Source organism: Crocodylus siamensis, chromosome 1 (genome assembly GCF_052110815.1).
Source record: "Crocodylus siamensis isolate JL-2025a chromosome 1, ASM5211081v1, whole genome shotgun sequence".
Taxonomy (NCBI): Eukaryota; Metazoa; Chordata; order Crocodylia; family Crocodylidae; genus Crocodylus; species Crocodylus siamensis.
Window position 1 is genome coordinate 322,316,163 of NC_143395.1, and position 23,224 is coordinate 322,339,386.

Genomic DNA, 23,224 nt, shown 5'->3' on the forward strand with positions numbered 1-23,224 from the left:
CCTTTATGGAAGCACAGCGTATATTAATAAAAACAACATGCGCTATAATATTAATTAAGCAATTGGAAGTTGACAGCTAAAACATTTTTGTTTACATGAATGGGAGATGATAGAAAACAGAACCTTTTGACAATAACAAGCTACAGAATTGAGAACAAAAGGAAGGGAATTGAATTACCATCAAGTTTCTATTGAAATCAATAAAATTTCATAACCAATTCATTTGCACTAAATTTTATGACAATGGTAATTCATTCTATGTATTCAAAAGTATGTAAGAAAAAAGTCATGAAAATCATGGAACATGCATATCCAGTAACCACTGATTAAATGGCAATTTTAAAATGTTTGTTATAAATCTTCAGAAATCTTCAAAAAATTGTTGAAAAAAAAAGCAAACCCTCTTCTCATACTCACATTGTTATTTTTACAAGTTGAAATAAAACTTACTATATGTGAGGGTCTGATGGAACTCAGGAAACTGTACTTTTGATTCCAGTGAAAGAGAGCTAACAGAGTTTGCTTTTTTAAACAGCTATCAGAAGTTTCCAGATGCCAGGCTCAGGTCCTCATGGGGGACTTCAATCACCCTGACATCTGCTGGGAGGGCAATGCATAGGCAATCCAGAAAGTTTTTGGAGAGTGTTGTGGACAAGTTCCTGGTATAAGTGTTGGAGAGGCCAATGACGGGCCATACCTTTTTTGACCTGTTGTTCACAAACAGGGGAGATTTGGTGGGGAATGTAATAGTGGATTACAATTTGGGTGACAAAAACCACAAGATGACTGAGTTCATGATCCTGAGGAAAGGAAGGAAGGAAGGCAGCAGAGTATAGACTCTGGACTCAGAAAAGCAGTCTTTGACTCACTCTGATGGTCAGGATCCCTTGGGAGGTCAGTCTGAGAGGGAAGGAAGTCCTAGTTGTCTTTTAAACAAACTTTACTGAGGGCACAGGAAAGAATCATCCCTATGTGCAGGAAAACTAGCAAGATGAAGCAGAAAACTAGCAGAAGACAAGGTTGGCTTAGCAGGAACTCCTCAGTGAGCTAAAACACAAAAAGGAAGCTTTCAAGAAGTGTAAACTTGGACAAACAAGTAGGGAGGAGAATAAAAGTATTGCTCAGGCATGCAGGGATGAAATCAGGAAGGCCAAAGTGTAATTGGAGTTGCAACTAGCAAGGGACATGAAGAGTAACAAGAAGGGTTTCTATAAGTATGTCAGCAACAAGAGGAAGAGCGAGGAGAATCCAGGTCCCTTACTGAATGGGGGAGGCAACCTAATGACAGATGAAAAGGCTGAAGTACTCAATAACTTTTTTTACCTCAGAATTCACTGACAAGGCCAGCTTTCAAACTTCTGCACCTCGCAGCAAATTTTGGGAGATAAGAAGTTGACAGTGGAAAAAGAACAGGGTGGGCACATCTGAGGACAGGGCAAGGATCCAGGATGACTTTGACAGGCTGGTCCTATGGCTTGAACGCAACCAGATAAAATTCAATAGGGACAAGTGCTGGGTCCTTCATCTGGGTAGGAAGTACCTTTACCACACCTACACAGTGGTTAGTGGTCCATTGGCTGACGCCACATCTGAAAAGTACCTGGGGGTGACAGTCGACCAGAAGATGAATGTGAGCCAACAATGCAATGAAGTCACCAACAGGGCAAACAGAACTCTGGTGTGCATCAGCTGACGTGTTGCCAATAGATCCAGAGAGGTGCTCCTCCCCATCTACTCAGTGCTGGTAAGACCACTGCTGGAGTACTCTGTCCAGTTCTGGGCAATGCACTTCAAGAAGGATGTGGATAAGTTCAAATGGGTACAGAGAAGGGCCACCCACATGATCAAGGCCCTGGGGGAAAGGCCCCATGAAGAGAGACTCTGGGAACTGGGTTTGTTCAGCCTGAGTAAGAGGAGACTGAGAGGTGACCTGATAGTCACCTATAAGTATATCGGGGTGAACAACAAGATCTATGGGAGAAACTCTTCAGAAAGGCACCCCTTGGGAGGATGAGGTCCAATGGAATAGAAAGACTGGAAAATTTAGACTGGACATAAGAATTTTTTTTTTTCTGTAAGGGTATCTAGAATCTGGAACACTCTCCCAACAGAGGTGGTGCAGTCACCATCCTTGGCATTGAGCTCATTTGAGCCCAATAACCTCCTGCCAATGGCAGGGGACCAGACTTTATGATCTTACAGGTCCTTTCCAGTCCTTCTATTCTATGATTCTGTGATTAGGAGCAGTCATCATTGATTCAGCAAGGGCAAGTCATGCCTGACCAAACCAACTGCATTCTATGATGAGATGACTGGCTCTGGATGTGTGGAGACAAGTGGATGTGATATACCTTGACTTTAGCAAGGCTTTTGATATGGTCTTTTTGGATGAATGGATTGTAAGGTGGATAGAAACCTGGCTGGACTGTTGGACTCAGAGGATGGTAATTAATAGCTTTCTGTCTAGTTGTCAGCTGTATCTAGTGGAGTGACCCAAGGGTCAGTCCTGGGGCCAGTTTTGTTCAAGATTTTCATCAACAACCTGGAAGACAGGATGGAGTGCACCCACATCAAATATGTAAATAACATCAAGCTGGGGAAAGTAGTAGATATGTTAGAGGGTAGGACAAAGATTCAGAAAGACTGTGACAAATTAGAGGATGATATCAAGAGAAATCTCATGAGGTTCAATTAAGGACAAGTACAAAGTCCCGCACGTAGGACAGAATAATCCCATGCACCAGTATAGGCTGTGGACCAACTAGCTGAGCTTTGCAGAGAAGGACCTGGGGGTTAGAGTGGACAATAAGCTGAATATGAGTCAACAGTGTGCACTTGTTGCCAAGAAGGGTAATGGCATACTGGGCTGCATTAGTAGGACTGTTGCCAGCAGACTGAGGCAGGTAATTATTTCCCTCTCTTTGGCACTGGTAAAGCACATCAGGAGTGCTGTGTCCAGTTTTGTGGCCCCACTACAGAAAGGATATGAACAAATTTGAGAGAGTCCTGCAGAGGGCAATGGGAAAATGGCTTATGAGGAGAGGCTGAGGAATCTGGACTTATTTAGTCTGGAGAAGAGAAGACTGCGAGGGGATTTAATAGCAGCCTTCAACTACCTGAAGGGTGGTTCCAAAGAGAATGGAGCTAGACCATTCTCAGTGGTGGCAGATAACAGAAAAAGGAGAAATAATTTCATGCTTCAGGAAGAAGTTTAAGTTAGATATTTGGAAAACTTTCTCACTATAAATGTAGTGAAGCACTGGAACAGGCTACCCAAAGAAGGGAAAACTCCATCCTTGGATGTTTTTTAGACCTGGCTAGATAAAGCTTTGACTGGGATGATCTAGTTCGGGATGGTCCCGCTTTGTGCAGGGGCGGGACTATATGGCCTCCTGAGGTCCATTCAAACTATAATTCTCTATGATTCTTGAAATCCAAAATTGATCCAGGAATCTGCTTCTCTACTCCTTGTGTTGTGACAGCTCATCAAAACGGTTCAGGACATATATACTGACAGGTTTTTAAAGAAGAATTATGCTAATGTCTGGGACAAAAAGTCTGAGCTGGTGTCAGTTTCATGACACAAAATAATTTCCAGCTTGGAAAATTTTTAGCAAAAGTTCTCAGACTATGTGCACTTTTATGTACTTTTCAGCAAGACTGTTGACTAGAGCTGTCCACTTGGCAGGCCCTGGGCTACAGGTATCCTGCAGAGGGGTAACATGCAGTCCATGGACTCCTATCCAGTCGCCACTCCCCTCACTGCTTTGGATGCAGCAGTGACTGGGGGCTTTGAACTCTTCCTCTCTCCCAAGCATTTGCTTCCTGTCCCCTCTCCTGGGAGGGGACAATGCAGCAGGAGGGATTCAGGGTGCCTGTGCTGTGCATATGACAGGGGCAAGAGCTAGGCTAATCACACTGTGTGCGCAGGTGAAAACTGGGCTGAACACACTGTGTATACAGTGGTGAGGTGTGAGCAGGGATGGGGAGCTGGGCTGCCAATGCTGCACATATGGTGGGAGGGAGGTTAGCTGCCAGTGCTGGACACATTTGAAAAGTATGATCTTTAAATATTGGAGTGTTGAAGAGGCTGATGTAAGAAAGTGGCAAAAGCTCAAGGGCAAAATTTAGACTGGTTCATTAAGTGCCCCAGTTTGGTGCCCTGATGCCAATAAATTAGGCACTTGATCCCAGGAAAGTGATTTAAGGCATGGGATGCCAAAGGGATGGAAAGTAATTTCTTAGGCTTCCTCTCTAATATACAAAGTCTCATGACTCTTATGTTTCCACATCCAATGTATTAGGCATTTACATCAAGGAAAGATTGATCGATATTGTAGGAATGTATTAATCATGCATGGAGAAGACAGTTAAACTAAATATTATGAAAGGATTCAAAACTGCCTAATAATTTAAAGCAAATTTATCTGAGCACATTCAGCTGGCTAAGATGGCTATGTCATTAATATCTGGGATACAAGAGGATTTCCTGTAATAAGTATGTTTTTAGCCATCAGCAGAGCTCAGAGCATCCATCTCCCATCTCTCCCACTAAGACAAATCTTCCAAGCTGAAGAAATGGAATTGTTTCATTTTCTAACTGTTATAAAAACTTAGCAAAGAATGAGGGCTTAAAAATAAAAAGATACTAATTTCAAAGAAGTGCATGGCATTGCACACAAGAGCAGTTCAACCCATAAGATGATTAAATGATTAACAATTTAGTTCCTGGTAACATACACGAGTGGTTCTCAACCTTTTTAGATTCAAGTCACCCCTCAGAATATGCCTCAGAAAATGACAGCTCTCAGCTTTCACTTGTTCCTTGACTATGGGAAAAATCATAAAGAGATTCATCTCTTGCAAAGAAATCAGGTGAAAATGGTTTTGACACTACAGATTCCTATTTGAAAACTCTAAGTTTATCCTGTGAATCATATATATGTGTTTTAAACTGAACAGCACTTAAATTTATTGTGCTACGCCCTTAAAAGGATCTGGCAGCACTCTGACTGAGAATCACTAATATACATAAACGTTTTCCTTTGAAGGTATCCATGAAATGTAATTCACAAAGTACTACAACTGTAAATATTATCGCTGTTAATGTAATATTAGTTTAATCAACGTAAAACCCTAAAACCCATTTATTAGGCTCTCTGGCTAGTGTGTTAAAATAAGAGTGCTTAAGTTTAACTAAAGGTCAGTGTAGGTGTATAACTATTGGTCTATTACAATGGTTAAATTTTCCACATTCAGTGTTCTTAGTTATGAAAGTGGTAGGACTTGTTATGTGTACGTACTTGTGAATATGACATGCTTTAGTAGTTCATGCTGTAATAATTTAATTGGTTGCTTTTTTTTATTTTCCATTTTCTGTAGTACACCTTGTGATTTTGGCCTACCCCCTCCCCCAGAAGAGTTATGTTGAGTTTAGGGCACCGGTGTGACATGCACTGAAGGAGATTTGGAGGCAAAATATTATAATATTATAATGTTCTTTCTTTGCATACCCTGGTTTTAGGGATGCCACTGCAGCATTCTGACTTTTGTTGAAGTCAATAACAAAACTTCCGGGGACAGGTTTCAACCCTTACGCTTGAAGCCAATAGTATTCAGTGCATAGTCATCTCAATTTTTACTGTTAATAGAAAGCAAGATGTCTAGCGGCGCTCTGCAAATGGAAGGCTGATATTAAGAGGTGACTTACTATTGATGTTGAAAGTTCAGTATCTGCTTTCTAGTAGCTAAATGAAAAATGCATGTCATGGGAGCTTAAACTCCCAAAGGTTAATTCACAATATAAATGGTATTGAGGAGTACTAATTGCTATATAACTAGATGTAATGATTCATGTTTCTGTAGGTCACTTTTTCACATTGTCTTTTTAAAAAAATGTGTTTAGCATTTTGTTTCTTTGCCTTCCTCTGTAAGCTCCATCATTGTTTAATAAGGACCAAGGTCAGTGAAAATAACAAAGGCATAAATGTGTAAAAGCTGATTTTTGTCTTGAAAGACAAAACGCTTCTTCACTAGACCACACAGGCTGTTATTACCATATGAGAGCATGTCTAGATCACAGGATGATAAAAGTGTTGGCAAGCAATGGCTTCTAGTGACACCAATACCACTCCTGAACTGACGCCGTCAGTTCTATTTAAGCTTTCTTTCCTTCCTGTATCCAAGCAAAAAAGAAGAGAGAAAACAAAATACAACAGAACAAAACTTTACATTGCAACCAAAAGAAAAGGATTTATGCAGGAAGAAAAGAAGTTGAACCTTCACCAATAAGGAAAAGAGTCACATTCTCTCTGAAATTCTTCATAGAGCTACCCTTGCAGTGTAACTTGCTATGTAGCTGCAGGCAAACATCTCACTATTTCATCAAAATATTTTCTATTACAGACAGCAATATTAAAAAAATAAAGAATTTTGGAAAAATTTTAGGTCATCAAATCAAATGTATCAAGGATTAGAAGTAGGGATGTTGGGATTTATGACAATACACTTATAGGGTTACGGCACTGATACGGTGTTCATGCTTCCCAGTAAAATAATACTTCCTTGTTTAACTGTACACAATTTGGAAAGATTGTCTAACATATTCATAATGACAACTTAACCCTCCAGCTGAGAGCTGCTGGTAAATTTCAAAGACACGCTATTTAGAAAAAAATGTCTTCTAACTTTTCAACATTGTTCTTATTTCACTTATGGTATTACCTTGTTTGTTTCAAGTTGGGCCCAAAGGGATTTTTGATTTGTTCCTGGTACCAGCACTTCATAAAATAACAGTACCTTTAGGAAAAAAGTTTTCATTTGCCAAAACAAAGCTTAAAACCATCCACCCTAGATTTTCAGCTATTAAACTGTAGAAACAACTAATTGCTTAGAAGGAGATTTCATTAGCTTGGTATGATTAACCAAATTTATCTATGTATTAGGAAGGGATCAGTATTACAAAGAATGAAGCTTTGTGAATCTAGGTGTTTGGGTTGGTCACTGACATCTAAAAGTTTGTGTGCGCTTCAACTCTGGGTTTTAGTCCAGGCCCCTATAATACTTACACAAGCTATTGCAGTTTCAGTTAAGGATTTTAACATCTTGCATGTCATCCACTCAGAGGACTAGAATGACTATATAGTGCTGCATTATAGGAGATTGCTACTTCTGTCGCTCTATTTTCATCTCAACGTACTCTGTATTTGGGGAATCCTAGTTTAGAGATTTTGTAATTAGAAGAGTTGCTACAAGCTATAACTGGGCTAGTGCTGGAATGTGGGGGTGATGGGAAGGGTTAGTGTAACCTACTCAAGGGATGCCCTTGTTAAATTAAAACAGTACAACTGCTTTCATTTAATAAGAAAACACCATTTTTTCACACATCTACTACCATAGGAAAGGAAAAATGAAAGAAATATATCTCAATAACTACTTAAGCTTTGTAGAAACAACTACACTGCAATATGTGATGAGACTTCTGGAAAATTCAATGATAATATTAATTAAGAGATTATTTCTTTCACTGAAGTTCACATTCTTCTTAAGTGGTAACATACAAAATCATCTAGAACAAAAGAAGTTCTATTTATTGCATTCCTGAAAATAAGGATTTCTCAGAGAGTTTAGAGAGCAAGGAAGAGTACAATGTAATAATGCTTGAATGAGGAGGAATTGGGGTAATAAATAATGAGTATATTTTCCCATTTCTAAACATACCTTCTGTAAAGACGCACAGTACTTACTCATGGCATTTGGAAAGGCAGTATCAAAACAGCTTCCCCACCCTTCCACTAAACTCAGACATAGCAAAAATGTCCATTGATGCAGCCTCCAAGTATAGCCAATGTGTGCTAATAAGTAATTTCACGGTGGTGAAAAATGACATGAAGGAATGTGGATTGAAGAAAGGAACTGGAACTCAAAACCTCACCTTTTCTCTTTGTAAGGATCCATTCTAAATTATTGGGCTACTATTGTGAGCCATTTATACTGTACTAGTACACACAAGTTCTGAACACGCTTAGGGATGCGTTGTGTTAGCTGCTATACAAACACCCAACAACATGGGCTCTTTTCCTTCATTTCCTTCATTCATAGTCATAATTCATTGTGACATTCATTTCAGATGGAAAGAATACCTATAGAGGAGGTCTAGTGGAGGAGTATAAAATGGGAAGTGGGTCTCCTGGATTGTATTCCTATATTTGTAACTGTCACAGTGTATGACACTTACACACAATTTTATTTCAGCTAGTGGACAACTGAAGTGCATCTTGCAACCAACTCTGAGTTACTCAGTTTAAGTGTAGGAGTGATTCTATTATCTTCTCTGGGTATTAAGAGCTCCTATTATAGGAATAGGGAACTATCTGTGCATCTTGGAGGGTGAATCTATTCCTATAATGCAGACATCTGCACACTGAGAGGCAATAATAAAATTGGCCATTCATTTTAGTCAGGTAACTTGGAGTTGGCTGCACACTGCACTTTGGTCATTCACTATGTGAAACAGGATTATGCTTTTAAGGCCTCATTTTGCACATACAAACTTCCTATCCTGAGTAGGGGTGTTGTGAGACTTAATATATCTAATTTCATTTTACCAGTTATGACCAGGCTGTGTGCTTGGTGCCAGGAAATCTACTGTTGTTATTAAAACAAACAGTTGGGACTGTAGAGGCCCCTGGGGCTGGATTATTTTTGTTTAAAAATGTAGTGCACAGACTGGGCACAATGTGTCCAGCTAGGCAGCAGCACGTTTCAGCATGGTGCTGCCTGGTGCCCTGTAAACAACCCCTAAAAGGCACCTTGACACACAGTAAGTGGTTCATGTAAGTACTTCCTAGATAGCAGAGGAATTTTTTTTCAGATGCTAGGGAAAGTACAACTAGTTAGCAAATTATTAAGTTGACTATTAGGGACAAATTCCACTGTGATTTACTATTTGTGCATATTTGTAATGACTAATTATTCTTTAACAGATGACAAATTAGCCAAAGTATTTTGTGCATAAACCAGTAGGATACAGATGCAGATTCAGTGCATTAAGAAAACCATAGTGATGAATTATCCCTGTGACAAGTTAACAAGAGTTCACAGTTCTTTTCCAAATCCTGGAAGGCACAATACCTTATTTTCCCTAAATTCAGTCTCTTGAAATTCTTTGCACTAGCACTTCTCAGAAGAAATGAGCCAGAGACATTGGACAATGTCACCCTGAAAGATCAGACTTTGGTTAAGCAGTAACCAACTAAAATAAGGGTTTATAATGGAATGCCTGGCTACCTTCACTATGAAGTGTTATTGGTTCCATATATAAAACACACTGTGATTTTTAATGAAACCTATGTTTTGCATTGCAAAAAGTCAGCTTTCACATTTGCCGATCAACATATCTCAAACAAACACTGTGTTTGCAACTCTAATTCATTTTAAACAAATCACTCTGAATTCCAAAGCTGCTGAGCTCCTGCCACTGCTCCTTTTTCTTCTCCACTGAGTCAATAATATTGCTGTTGCCTTCTCTCAGCATTTCAGAGAGATGCCAATGAGGGATAACTGTCAACAAGAAATAGTAGCCCAATGGATTTAAAGCAAAAATAGGGACTTCAAATGCCAGGAAATCAGAGCTGTTCAGTTCCATATTTATGTGCTGCTTATTAACATGCACAACAGTAGAGACAATTTTCCTACCGACAGTTACAATGGATTGACAGTCTTTTCTCCGTAGTGCAGTAGGGAAGTATAGTAGCTACACATGCTGCGCACTCCAGGAAGTGAAGGGATGGTAGTGGGGGTTAGCAAAAAGGACATTTTGTTTAAGTCTTTTTTCTCCCTTTTCTTTTCAGTAAATTTCTGAAGTGGAAAGCTTTAGACCCACATTCTCACATAGCTGAATAGTCTAGCTGCTTGCACAGTATAGTTATGTTGTTTACTGAAGTATTATCTGTAGCATAAAGGAAATGGTAAAGGATACTATCAGAATTACAGCATGCATTTTTCATGAATGAAAGAAGAGCTTCAAGAGCACAGATATCATAGTGATGAGCTGGTACAAAAACTAGATAAAAAGATCTGAGAGACCTCTGGCAGTTTAAAAGCAGTATTTATCCCTGTGCTTTGCAATGTTCAAAGAACAGAGAAAGTGCATAGTTCTATAAGCTTCTGTATATAATAACTAAAAGTAGCTTTATATTTTCATTGATGATCACTTGCATTTTGATAGAGGATCTACATATTTGATAGAGAATTTAATTTGCATAAAGTAGTCCATTGTCTTCAAAAGGGATAGTATACCAAATTTCCTTCTATAACTCTCATGCCATATCAACATCAAGAAACAAGAGATTCTTAAGACACAAAAGAGCACTTAACAACAGCACAGAACCTCTCTACTGACAGTGAATCAAATAATTTATTAAAAATAGCAACGGCAGATTCTCACCTGTGACTGAGCTCCAGATAGCACAGGGTATCTGGCAAGAGAAAGTGGTGGTTATGGGTCTGAGGACCAGCCAATGCCGGCCTTGGGTAAAGGTAGAGCAACTGAGCTGTTGCTTTAAGCAACAGGTGCCAAATTCATTTTGTCCCACAGACCAAACCAGAATCTACCTCTGGTGGTGAGTCAGGGAGCTGTGTAGGTTAACACCCCTGTCACTCACCATGGTGCCACCAATACGTGTCCCCAGTAGGGATTTCAGAGGCAAGGCAGCTGATGGCTGTAATGGTTCAGGGAGTCATGAGGGTTAATGCTTCTGCTGCTTGCTCCACTACCACCTCCAGGAGCTCCATGGACCATATGTTTGACACCCTTGCTCCACACTATACCACTGAGAAGAATGCTAAAGAAAGAATAATCGACAGATGACTACACCTGTAGTCCAACATGGCTGTTTCATGCTCTTGCTCCCCATGCTAGAAGCTAGCATGGCCCACACTTTGCAAATAGGGGTATCTCCCAAGTCAAGGTAATACCTTAGTGGTTGTGGCTAGAATCTGGCCCATTTGCTCATCACTCATGTTTTTTGAACATTGTTCTTTATATTCTCAACTGTTTGTCTTGGTCTTAATATAAACAGCAGAATTAAGGCACAGTTGATTCAACACAGGATAGCTATTGGGGAAAAAAAATCTCTTGCCTATAACTCCTATTAATGTTAAAAACAACATAACAGTAGAACTCCATAAGCTTCAGAAAAATTATCTTGAGTTCACCAGCATTAATAAAAGGAGAATTTGACCCTAAGTGTGGCAGTTAAACTATGATTTTCTTTAGAAATGTGGCAGATAAACCATGATTTTCTTCAGCACACATTGCAAAACCGTTTTCAAGATTGTAAGAAGTGCATGTATAATTATTTTTATAAATGCAGTAACTTTTTTAGCTTTTCAGACTAAAACCAACACCTGCCTAACTCACAGATATCATAGTTGGGCTACTGGGTGGATCCAGCTGGCTTCCTACACATTATATTCTGTAGAATCCCAGTTTTCACTTAAAAAAAGAAAGAGAAATCTCTAGAATGAACTGAATGAGGATAATGCTGTCTTCCTGAGTCTGTGTACAACTCAGGACAATAAACTGGAAAGACAGAAACCTCCCTGAAACCAATAATTCATTTTGGGCATTAATTCTAGTGCATAGTGATAACATTCCAGCTCAAACATCTAGGGTGGCCATCCATCCCAGCTGGAAATACAGGACATCCAGGACACTGCCTCTACTTTCCTTTTCCCCCCATCCCATATTCTTTTCCCCCTTCTCTCCCGCATCAGCGGTGAGCTGAAGGGAGTGGTGAAGATGGAGCAACATGCTGTGACAGGCAGTCTGCCCTGCAGCCTTCCTGGGGGCACCATGCCACTTCCATTTACTGCTGAACTGTTCCCTGTGCCCAGGAGGTTCATTTTAATCTGCACCCAGCAGCCAGGACCAGCCTTCAAAATCTGGGACTGTCCTGGGAAAAATGGGATGAATGGTCACTCTACTAAGATCTACATGTTTACTAACCAAAGCTACTGAACCTTATAGATTGGATAAACAGAGCGGTGGGCATAAGCCCACAAACAGTTATTTGGAAGTTGCTACAGAAAAGAAAATGTAGTCAGGAATAGTAGAGAAGACAAGACAGGGGTATGAAATGAATTCAAGAAAAGCTACAGAAAAAGAGAGCAATAACAATGGTTTTCCTACGGGGCCCATGTTTTCCAAAGATAGGGCTTTCATCTACCACTGGACATACCACTGGGGCTACCACTGTCATCCTTTCTTGGGCTACATTATCTGATGCATGCCTCTAGGACAGGGGTAGGCAATGTTTTCCAGCTGCAGTCCAGAATGACCCATCTTAGGTGAGAAGCAGGTGACTGGGCAAGTGGCTAGACCCAGCAACCATAGTCATTTTTCTCTGTGGCAGCAAAGAGAGAGCACCTATAGCCAATGTTCATCCCTATGGCGGTATGGAAAGAGCACCCACATCCAAAGCCCCCTACTGCTGAATGCTACAAAAGCCTCACATCTGCAGGCTGGACCCAGTAGTTCTGTGAGCTGAATCCAGCCCATGGACTATAGGCTACCAGTGCCTGCTCTAGGATATGCAGGACATCTTGATCTTTGTGCAATCTTCCACTGATAGTAGTGAAAGACCTGCTGTGCTTGAAGTATATCTAGCGTCAGCTGTAGATGCTGGTCCATGGGACAGAATTACAAATGCAACTTGCTACAAGCACCCACATTAGGAAATTAACGTCAAGGGTGTCAATCTATTATTATGATAAGGTAGCTAGTGTGTTATTTTGGATGACTGTACTGACCAAAGAGAGGAAATTCTGTCTTTGTAATTTGTAAGGCAGTGCATGGGCAAACTCATTGTGACTAATTTCAAACTCCACTGAATGTTGTGAGTTTGGAAGTTAACCGCTCACATACACACACAGCCACATACCTTTTGGTATTTCACCTCACTACCTTTGTTTCAGAGAGGGTAGTATAGATCAGTTTTATTAAGAAGCACACTCTGGAAGCAAAGATCCTCAAAGCAAATATTACAAAAGTCTGTGTAACTCATACACACTAAAGTGACCCCTTAAGCCCCAAGTCTTCCCCTCTCATTTAGGCAAACAGAAAATTATTTTTTTCCACTGTTGTCCCTTACTAAATGCTTTCTTGAGAGAAACTCTTACTGAGTGTCATGGGATTTCAGCTTGAATTAGAAGTGTAATATTTGGCTATTATTGTGCAATAATGAAAAGACAAATAAGAAACCTTGAAATAAAAAAGCTGCATGAAAAGGGTATCCATCTTAAAGGTGACAAAACAATACATTCAAGAAACAATACATTGTCTGATACTGCTCCAGCTGTTTTTCTTCTTACTAACTTTCACATGGAATCTTAGAAAATACCAGATGTTCAGCTCTTAAAGTAGATGTGAGATTTATTTGCAGCTATATGGCTATGATTTTGGCTTTGACTTTTGTGTTGATAATTAGTCAGAACATGTTTGTCAGAGAGCCCAATTCTTATTTTTTCCATTTGTAGATTTTGGTGTCACTGCCAAACAATCAAAACAACAGCAGAATATTTCCAAAACAACCAGTCCTGTCAATAAAATGTGTCCAGGTAGTCAGAAATGCATATCCGTATCAATAGTTGCAAATAAATGAATAAATAAAAGATATTGCAACAATGCAAACTACTGGAAGCTGCTGGAAGAAAAACCTGACTTCTTATATAAATATGCTACAGCATTTGGGAATCCTGCCTACGCAGAGACTGTTAATGCACAAAATTATTTTTTTTCCTCGTGCATGGTTCCCAACACTAAAAACAGGAATAAAAACTGCTCATGCATAATTTCCAATCTCTCATAGCTCAGCGGTGCTGTAAAGTGCTGCCGTTCATTTTAATTCAGTGAGTAGAAGTTTGTTGTGTTTAGTACTAGGGGAATTGCATGCGTTATTAGAAAGCCCCTGACAGCCGTCTGGCTGAAGCAATTCACTGCATTTCAATCCTACATAAAGGAAGAGCTTAGAAGTTTCATCTTCAGCAAAGCTGTCAGTGGCCTCACAGAGTAGGATAAAACAGAATACCTACTCCAAATACTAGCTATGTTTTTCCTGTCTTTTTCTCTCCTCACCTTCTTCAGGTTGTACTAGGCAAATTGTGTAGGTGGTATGCGAAAAATGTATCTAAATGATTGTGTTTTATACTGCCTCCCTATCACTTAATAAAAGAAGTGTCTGCAGAACAGACTGCTTTCATCTACAAAGCATGCAGTTGAATCTGTAGCATATTACATGCTGTTTTTTTGTTGCTGTAATATATCATAAATTAGAACTGAACCCTCAAGTATTTACATAGACAGCTAACTTTCATGTCAGTTCAGTAGTACAACAAGCCTTCTATCAAGCCATAAAAGCTTACCTTCATTTTCATGAGTGTCTGCACTTTAAAAGCTAAGGACCAGATCCTTTTTCACCGAAAAGGTACGTAAGTAGACTTAACTGTTTAAGTGTAGTCCTATTCTATCCTGCTCAAGTCTCTGGAAAAAAAATAATGTAGAAGGTGGGTGGATCCCCCACCTTGGAGGATTTTTGTGATTTAGTCTTAAAGCTAAGATAATACTAGGTCACAAAAGCAGATGAATTAATGTTTTTTCATGGGCTCCAATATGATGGAATAGGATCGCCCATAAACACCTAAGTCTACTTCAGGCACCTACCCAGTGGAACAGCATTTGCTCCTACTATTTCTTTAAAATAAAAAAAAATTAGTTTTTATTAAATGTAGGAACTTGATCTTATTTTCTCTATAGGGCATCTCAGTAAGATTCTATTCCATCCTTCCCAAGACCCTGAAAAAATGTTAACACTCCTACTTTTGTAACATGCCATCATCTTAGCAAGTAGGGGGATGAACCCCTTCTTTTAAATTAACTTTTTATCTGGGGACATCTTATGGTTAATGTAAAGGTTTAATGGATAATAATTTTACACTCTGCGATGATGCCTACCAAAAAAGGTTTGATTGTAGTGTTCCAGAAATGTTGAATAAGGTGTGTCAAACACTTGCACTGGTCACGATACAGAACAGAATTAGTCTCAGTTTGGTTCTAAGTTTTTCTTATACTTCAAGGTGGAAGGAATCTGTGCTGATGCTACCAGGTGCACATTACTTTCTTTTCAACTCTAGCTTAGTTGCTGTGGTGAATCGGCTTCTCTTACCCCTCCTCTTCATTTACTCTCTTCGTGGTTGGACTAGTAAAACTGGATAGGCGCCATACCTGACAATACTGTTCCCCCATGATGCAGTTAGCCAGCCCAGTGGAATAAAGAGACACCTTAGATCCCTTATTCCTCTTTACTGTCAGCTGTTGAAAGCCATGATCTTAACTAAATAAAAGAACATTAGGCCAGGAGGCTGGGTGCCCTTTATTATTTATTCATTAAACTCTCTCTAAACATCAGGGGTTTTATAGCCTTCTCTCACTATTTGTTTTTCACTCTGCCCGCTCTCTGCTCCATTTTTCATCCAATTTTCTCCTTTCTGACCCTTTTTGCACCACATCATCTAAGTGGAATTCAAATCTGATAGGATGTAAGTCAGAGCCTAACTTCCAAACTCACAATGTTCAGTGGAGTTTGAAATTAGACACAATGAGTTTGCCCATGCACTGTCTTACAAATTACAAAGACAGAATTTCCTCCCTTTAGTCACAGTCAGCAGTTCTGTCTTTCATTTTATGACCGGTTTTATTTTCTATCAATCCAGCTTAAATTTCTGTGGCATGATGAAACTCATTAGAGGGTGAAATATTTAGCTATTTTTTCTTGCTGCACTATCATTTGCTCATCATCCTATCCTTGCGCTACATATACATTTTTTAAAAAGTTGATCCGTGAGAACTAGAGTCCTTTATTTGTCTCTCGGTGGTTCTTGGTGCACTGTACTCAAAGATTTATTTATTTATATTGATTTATAGCCCACCCTATCCACCAGGTGACTATAACTGGAATCACAGCTTTCATTAAGTGAGAGGTCCCTACACTTTTCCACTTTGATGTCATAGTGATCCTTTTTTGTATCCAACACACTGAAAGGAAGACATTGTCAAGTTTTAACCCCAAACCCTGAACTAGCACTTTACTTGTCCTATCTGTTATCTTTATAAGCCATTAATTTCAACAGTATTGGAATTAAGAAAGGCTGGAGTTACAGTTTATGCTCTCTAGGTGGTTATATGTTGCTAATATCTGTGCAGCCTGCAAGACCATAGCTTTCACATTTCTAATATACAGTATTTATCTCACTCTTATGTTAAACTTGTTATCATACCTTCAACCAAAACATTTTCAGCATGCTTCATGTATTGTCTAATAAATTCAACCTGGAAGCCTCTCCGTCACACAGCACCTTTTATATCTCTAATAAGAACAGCTCTGGGGTGGAACAGTGATTTTTTTACTACAAGCCTGAAACTTTGATTAAACAGTGAGAGGGATTCAATTGCTGCCTGATTTAAAGCTCCTTTTTTCCAAGCAGGTAAATACTAACCATAGTATTTCCTGGAGTCTTCTCAAAGCTTTGTGGATATTTGCTGTTATTGTCATCTTATTCTGTTTCTGATTATACAAATTCTTCTTACCTATGAACAGATTCCACTCAGTATCCAAATCAGCCTGATTTGCTAGGCAGCCCTTCATTACATTGAGGCAGTAGTTGTTGCAAGGCTTCACAGTGGGGAGTCCTCTGCAGTAAGGGCAGTACAACATCTTCATTAGTGCCCGGATGCACCCTGGGGTTGGGCTGACCTACAGAGTTTGAGGGGATAAAAATAAAAAGTAGGAAGTCAGCTTTCCATCTTGAGAGAGCCCATAAATGCAAATAGAGCACTTTATAACAAGAGCTCAACCCTTAATAATACCCCTGTAAAACTAATCAATTCCTGCCAATTATCTTAATTTAGATTAGGAATTGCTGATTTCCAGGAATGTAAAGATCTACTTTCTAATGTTGGTGGGAGTGAAATTCAAACCCATATCTCCAATGTGAGGTTTATACATATAAAAAGAAAAACAGAGGAAAAATCGAAAGAATGAGCAGGAAGGTATAGGATTATATCTAATATTAGAGTTCACAATGGGAGTTGCAGTTGTCCAAAACCATCCAACCATTATTGACCATTATAGTTTCATCTAGTCACCTTTTATTATCTTTATTACAGCAGAGTAACTGCTGCTTTTTATGTAATTATACAGATTTACACTGGTATAAATGATGTACCAGTCCTTATTCATGCAAATCCACTTCTGACTTCGAATACCATAGTCAATTTTTTCTTTGGTATCATCTCAAGCAACAAACAGTGTTTCATAGGCAGCACAACATCCATTTGATGCAAGGTAAGCAACATAATTGCTGTAACATTGTACAAGTTTTCATAATGAACTTGATCCAAATCCACTGAAGCCAATAGAAAGACTCCTAGGCCATGTCCACACATGTATGGATGTTTGGCTCCCTGGGGCAACTAGCAGCTGCCCACTTTTGCTGCTTCTACTTGTCCCTGAGGAGCGCCTGTACTACGCGCCTTCTGGCATGCGGCAGATTATCTCAGATGGGGTAGGGGAGGCTGAGGCCAGCACTGGGCTGGCTCCAGGAACCTTAACTGGGTTCCCGGGGGCTTCCTGGGGCTGCAGCAGCAGTGACCCTGGCCAGCAGTCACAGCATGGCTCCGGTCAGCCAGGCTCTGGTTTGAGTGGGGCATGCTATACCTATGTCAGTGTGCACTGAGCACAGTGTGCACTGCTCAAAACCTGGTTGACCAGAGCCATGCTGCAGCTGCTGGCCAGGCTCTGTGTGGCAGGGATATCTAGGGGTCACCTCTTGCCCCACTTCCCCCCCCCGCACTGCTTCCCTGCAGCATAGAGGACAACTGAATGTGTGGTATGTGGTGCCACATGCAGCCACGCTCATCTGGACATGGCCCCACTGACTGCACTGAGCAATTGGTTAGGATCATTACCAGTAGATGTGATTAAAGAATTTTCAGTACATATTATTAACTATAGTTGGCATTATATAAGTTGGCACAAACAACCCTTGTTTTAAATGAAGAGTTTGTGTCTGAAAGCAATTCTTTAGGCCCCTGTTTCTAGGATAAGTTTCAGGACTCTGAATCCCAAGTGGAATTAGATACTAAAATTACAGAGCTAGTGAGACTTAGTAAATACCCCTATCCTCAGAGTTTGTTACGGGTTAGCTCAGATAATCTCTTCAGCATATTTGCCCGCATAGATTTCGCATTTTTCTTTCCCCAGGTATTGGCATTTAACTCCAGAGGCCAGGAACTAAACCTAGAAATGAGGCAGTGAGGATGCTTTAAGGGTATTTCCCTTCTTTCCTTCCCTATCTTCCCACCTTCCCCACCCCCACCAAAGCATGCTGGAGACAGTCCTTAAGAATGGGGGGTACCCAATTTTTGAGTCTGATGTGTACAAAGTGGGAGTGGGTGAGTGGGGCATGCTCAAGATCCTGCTCCATATTTCAGGCACCTAAACAATCTTCACTTATGCTTTTCTGTGACTCTGTCTTAAGGATAAGATGACAGATTGTTATAAACAAAGATGTATTAATGTATTTTCAAATATTTGAACAGAGTCAGAAAGTATGGATCTGGCATATACACTTCAAATTGTGGGCTGTGAACCATAACACCTTAGGCTCCTTGAAGTTCTAGCTTCAGTGAAGAGCCATATTTCAACCATAAAACTCCAGCTGTATTGCCTGTAACTTGTTCAAAAGTGCATGATTGGATATATTTTTTCCTCGTCACAACTCAGGTAGTCATCAAGCAAAAAAACAGACCCAATAGAGTTTTGCTCAAAAGTTCTAAAATCTTAGTCAGAGACCAAACAGAGAAAATTTCAGCCCAGGAAGTGAATATTTTAGAAAGTTATAAGCATGTGAAATCTGCAGATTATTCTGAAAAGTTGCTTTGCAACCATAAATAATTTGTTTGCTACTGGCAATTTCTAGATATGTATTTTCAAAGCCTGCTTCTCATCCTCATCTTCAAAAAAGCAAAAAGAAAAAAAAAAGAGAAAAGCAGAGTATCTTACTTAGAAATGCTTTTTGCAGTCCTGTCTACAGCAACATCATTTTTACCTTTTAAAATTAGTCAAAGTTTAAATGGGCTGATAGAAGCCATTGGATTTTTTTTTCCTTCGTCAATCCTGCTGTAACTGATGTTGATGGAGAGGAAAAAAGGGAGATTTTTTAATATAAGTGTTTGTTTATTTTTTTAATTGGCCCTAAAAAAAAAGCAAAGGAATATGCATACTTTAAGTTTTAGAAATATCCAGTCATTAGATAAATCATACCTTCTCAGTCAATCAGATTGTGCAGATTTGCATAACTGAGAAATAACTGTTCACCTTGTCAGTAATTATATAATGTCCCTGTATTGACTGCCTAAGGCAATTCTATTTCTGTGCAAGTATCCTTACACTACAGCACATCAAAAAAAATTGCCCTTTTGAGGCTTGATTATGCCCAGCAGCTGCAGGACTTCCTACATTTCTACTTTTGTGAGCTTTTTTGACAATCTGAACTTCATCTAAATATACGTTTTCATGCTAATGCAGGAATATACAGGAAGATTTATAATGGCCTCCTTAATGAACACTTGTTTTCCTCTTACCAATTCTAGACGGGATATTATTTAATTCACAAGAGACATAGGATGTAATGGTGACTTTCAAACATAAATAATTGAAGAGAAAATCTTCTTGGGTAAAAGCCATGAAATTGTACTCTTCTGAATACCACCACCACATTTTCTATGTGTCTGCTTTGTTATGTACTTGACCTGCTTTTAAAAACCAAATGCTGTGGCACTGTCAACTACATAGAGCTAAATCAATCTTCTTAACAAGAACTTAAACTTTAGTTAAAAAACTGGCCATCCTAAGAAAACACATTCACAGACACAAATATGTACGTACATTCTCAACCTCAATCGGCATTTATAGGAGATTTCTTATTTAAACCTTTTATCCCCAACTAAAGGTATAATATATGCTGCCTGCTAACAGTTACTTCAAAACAAGGTATGTATGTCAGCATACAGATTTTGGAGAGAACTTCAGGGATGTACAAGGAAGGAGAAGCTGGGGTGTTCTTAAGATCAATTTATAGTTTTGTTATTTGAGCATTCATCAGGAAGTTGAATCTCTTAAAGTAGAGGAGATAACTAAACCTGGGACTTCCAAATCCTGTTAGGTAATTAAACCTATAAAAGGTGGGCATGCTGCCCCCCCCCCCGCCCATGTTTGTGGGTTTTAGAAGAATAGTCCTCCCATATTTCATAGATTTCATAGACATTAGGGCTGGAAGTGACCTTGGAAGATTGAGTCCAGCCCCCTGCCCAGAGGGCAGGAAGTCAGCTGGGGTCATAGGATCCCAGCAAGATAAGCATCCAATTTGCTCTTGAAGGTGTTCAATGTAGGTGCTTGAACCACCTCCAATGGCAGGCTGTTCCAGACCTTGGGGGCTTGGACAGTAAAGAAATTCTTCCTTATGTCCAGCCTGAAACAGTCTTGTATAATTTATGACCGTTCGACCTCATCATCCCTTGGGGCGCTCTGGTGAACAAATGTTCCCCCAGATCCTGGTGGTCACCCCTGATAAACTTATAGGTGGCCATCAGATCTTTGAAAACTCCTGGCGCTCTGGTGTAGTGCCCAAAGACTGGAAGAAGGCCAATGTGGTGCCGATCTTCAAGAAAGGGAGGAGAGTGGATCCGGCAAACTACAGGCCCATTAGCCTGACTTCTATCCTGGGGAAGATCTTAGAAAAGTTTATTAAGGAGGCCATCCTTGAGGGACTGGCCCAGGCTAACATTCTAAGGGATAGCCAGCACGGGTTTGTTGTGGGTAGGTCTTGTTTGACCAATCTCATTTCCTTTATGACCAGGTGACCTATCACCTGGAAAAGGGAGAAGAGATTGATGTCATATATCTTGACTTCAAAAAAGCTTTTGATCTGGTATCCCATGATCACCTCTTGGCCAAACTGCCCAGTTGTGGCCTTGGGTCCACCACGATCCGCTGGCTGGGAAACTGGCTCCGTGGTTGGACCCAGAGGGTTGTGATTGATGGCAGTCACTCATCGTGGTGCCCTGTGACCAGTGGGGTCCCTCAAGGCTCTGTCCTGGAACCCATACATCTTCATTAATGATGTGGACATTGGAGTCAGGAGTGGATTGGCCAAGTTCACCGATGACACCAAACTTTGGGGCAAAGCATCCACGCCAGAAGATAAGCGGGTGATGCAGGCTGACCTGGACAAGCTCAGCAAATGGGCAGACGAGAACCTCATGGTGTTTAACACCGAAAAATGCAAGGTTCTCCACCTTGGGAGGAAAAACCTGCAGCATCCTTATAGGCTCAGCAGTGCTACATTGGATAGCACTACAGAAGAAAGAGACTTGGGGGTCATCACTGACCACAAGATGAACATGAGCCTGCAATGCGATGCTGCGGCTAGTAAAGCGACCAAAACGCTGGCTTGCATCCATAGATGCTTCTCGAGCAAATCCCGGGATGTCATTCTCCCCTTGTACTCGGCCTTGGTGAGGCCGCAGCTGGAGTACTGCGTCCAGTTTTGGGCTCCACAATTCAAAAAGGATGTGGAGAAGCTTGAGAGAGTCCAGAGGAGAGCCACGCACATGATCAGAGGTCAGGAAAACAGATCTTACGATGACAGGCTGAGAGCCATGGGTTGACTTTTTCCTGGGTGTCAGTTGCCAGTTGCCCCATCTGGTTCAGCAGGGGTCCAATGTTGTCCTTGCTTTTCCTCTGGCTCCCCACATATCTGAAAAAGGACTTTTTTTTGTCCTTGATGCTTGAAGCTAGTTACAGCCTTGGCTTTCCTGGTTTGCTCCCTGCAGGACTGGACCAGTGCAGAATAATCTTCCTTGGAGGTGAATCCCATCCTCCATCCTTTGTAGGCCTTTCTTTTTAGCCTCAGGAAGTCTGCTAGATCCCTGGGGAGCCAGGGGGACTGCTGTGCCCTCTTGCTGCCTTTCCCTCAATATGGAATAGAATTAGCTTGTGCATTGAAGATAGTTCCCTTGAGCAACCACTCTTCTTGAACTCCCCTCTCCCTGGGGTCATGGTCCCTTAGGGCCTCACTGACAAGTCTCCTGAGCTTGTCAAAGTCAGCTTTCCTGAAGTCAAGGACTTCCGTGTTGCTGACTGACTTGCCAGGTTTACAGCGGATGGTGAAGGAGATCAGGTCGTTTTATACCATTATATGTTTTATAATAGACCATATATGTTATGACAGTGTGAGGCTGACTAGAAATTCATGGTAGAGGAACTGAGAATGAAAGACTGGCAGACTTAAAATCAAAATAATGTAATTAAAACAATTGCTAATTACAACATTGAGTGATCTAAATTAAGAAAACTATTTTACTAGATAAACCAGATTATATAATTTTAACAAAATAATAGTAATTTCCACTGGGTCAGCAAGATTTATGCTTAAGTACATTGGTGCAACTCAGATTGGATTTAGACCTATTAAAAAGTACACATTAGATGTCAGGTGGAAATCACTTACTTTGGCATACTGCAACATCCAAGGGTAGGGTTTTTTTTGGCAACCTCACTTTATTTCAAAGACTAAACTTCAGTCAAATCATTTCACTATCAAATACTTATTCTCAGCTTTAAATACATACCTTTGACACATCTTGGCAGTTGCAATTGCTCTCCATTGTGGGATTTTACAAACACTAGAGAAAGCATGTGCAGCTCAGCTAGTTGCAGTGATTTTCTTTCAAACTAAATTTGCTCACTGCTGGATCCAAATTATTCACTTTCTTCTTGTCTGTTTTTGGTCCTATTCATGATCATGGTATTATTGCTGATTTCATGTAATAACTTATGTATGAACCAACACCTCTTTCCAGCTAGATATATTTCATATTAGATATACAAAGTATATGCAGTCTGTACATGAACACAGACATGCATAAATGCACAAATGCATGCATCTGTACTCCCACAGATATAATAAAATTTTATTTATTTAATTAGAACTCCATAGAACCTTGAGGTTCTAGTGTTTTATTGAAGCTTTTTATTTTTTTTAAGTATTTGAGGGTCAGATTTTCAGTTATGATAAGGTCTACCAGTTTGACAGAGCAGTGTAA

The 23,224-nt window shown here is 40.1% G+C and overlaps 1 protein-coding gene across 2 annotated transcripts in view; it reads right to left on the reverse strand.

Moving 5' to 3' along the window:
• Positions 1 to 23,224, reverse strand: part of GPC6 (glypican 6) — a 1,293,633-nt gene that overhangs the window by 301,797 nt on the left and 968,612 nt on the right. For both annotated transcript variants that reach the window (XM_090023608.1, XM_090023618.1), the window contains exon 4: positions 16,646 to 16,811. In XM_090023608.1, the coding sequence (XP_089879734.1) occupies positions 16,646 to 16,811 (166 nt within the window). The remainder of the gene's footprint in view (positions 1 to 16,645; positions 16,812 to 23,224) is intronic.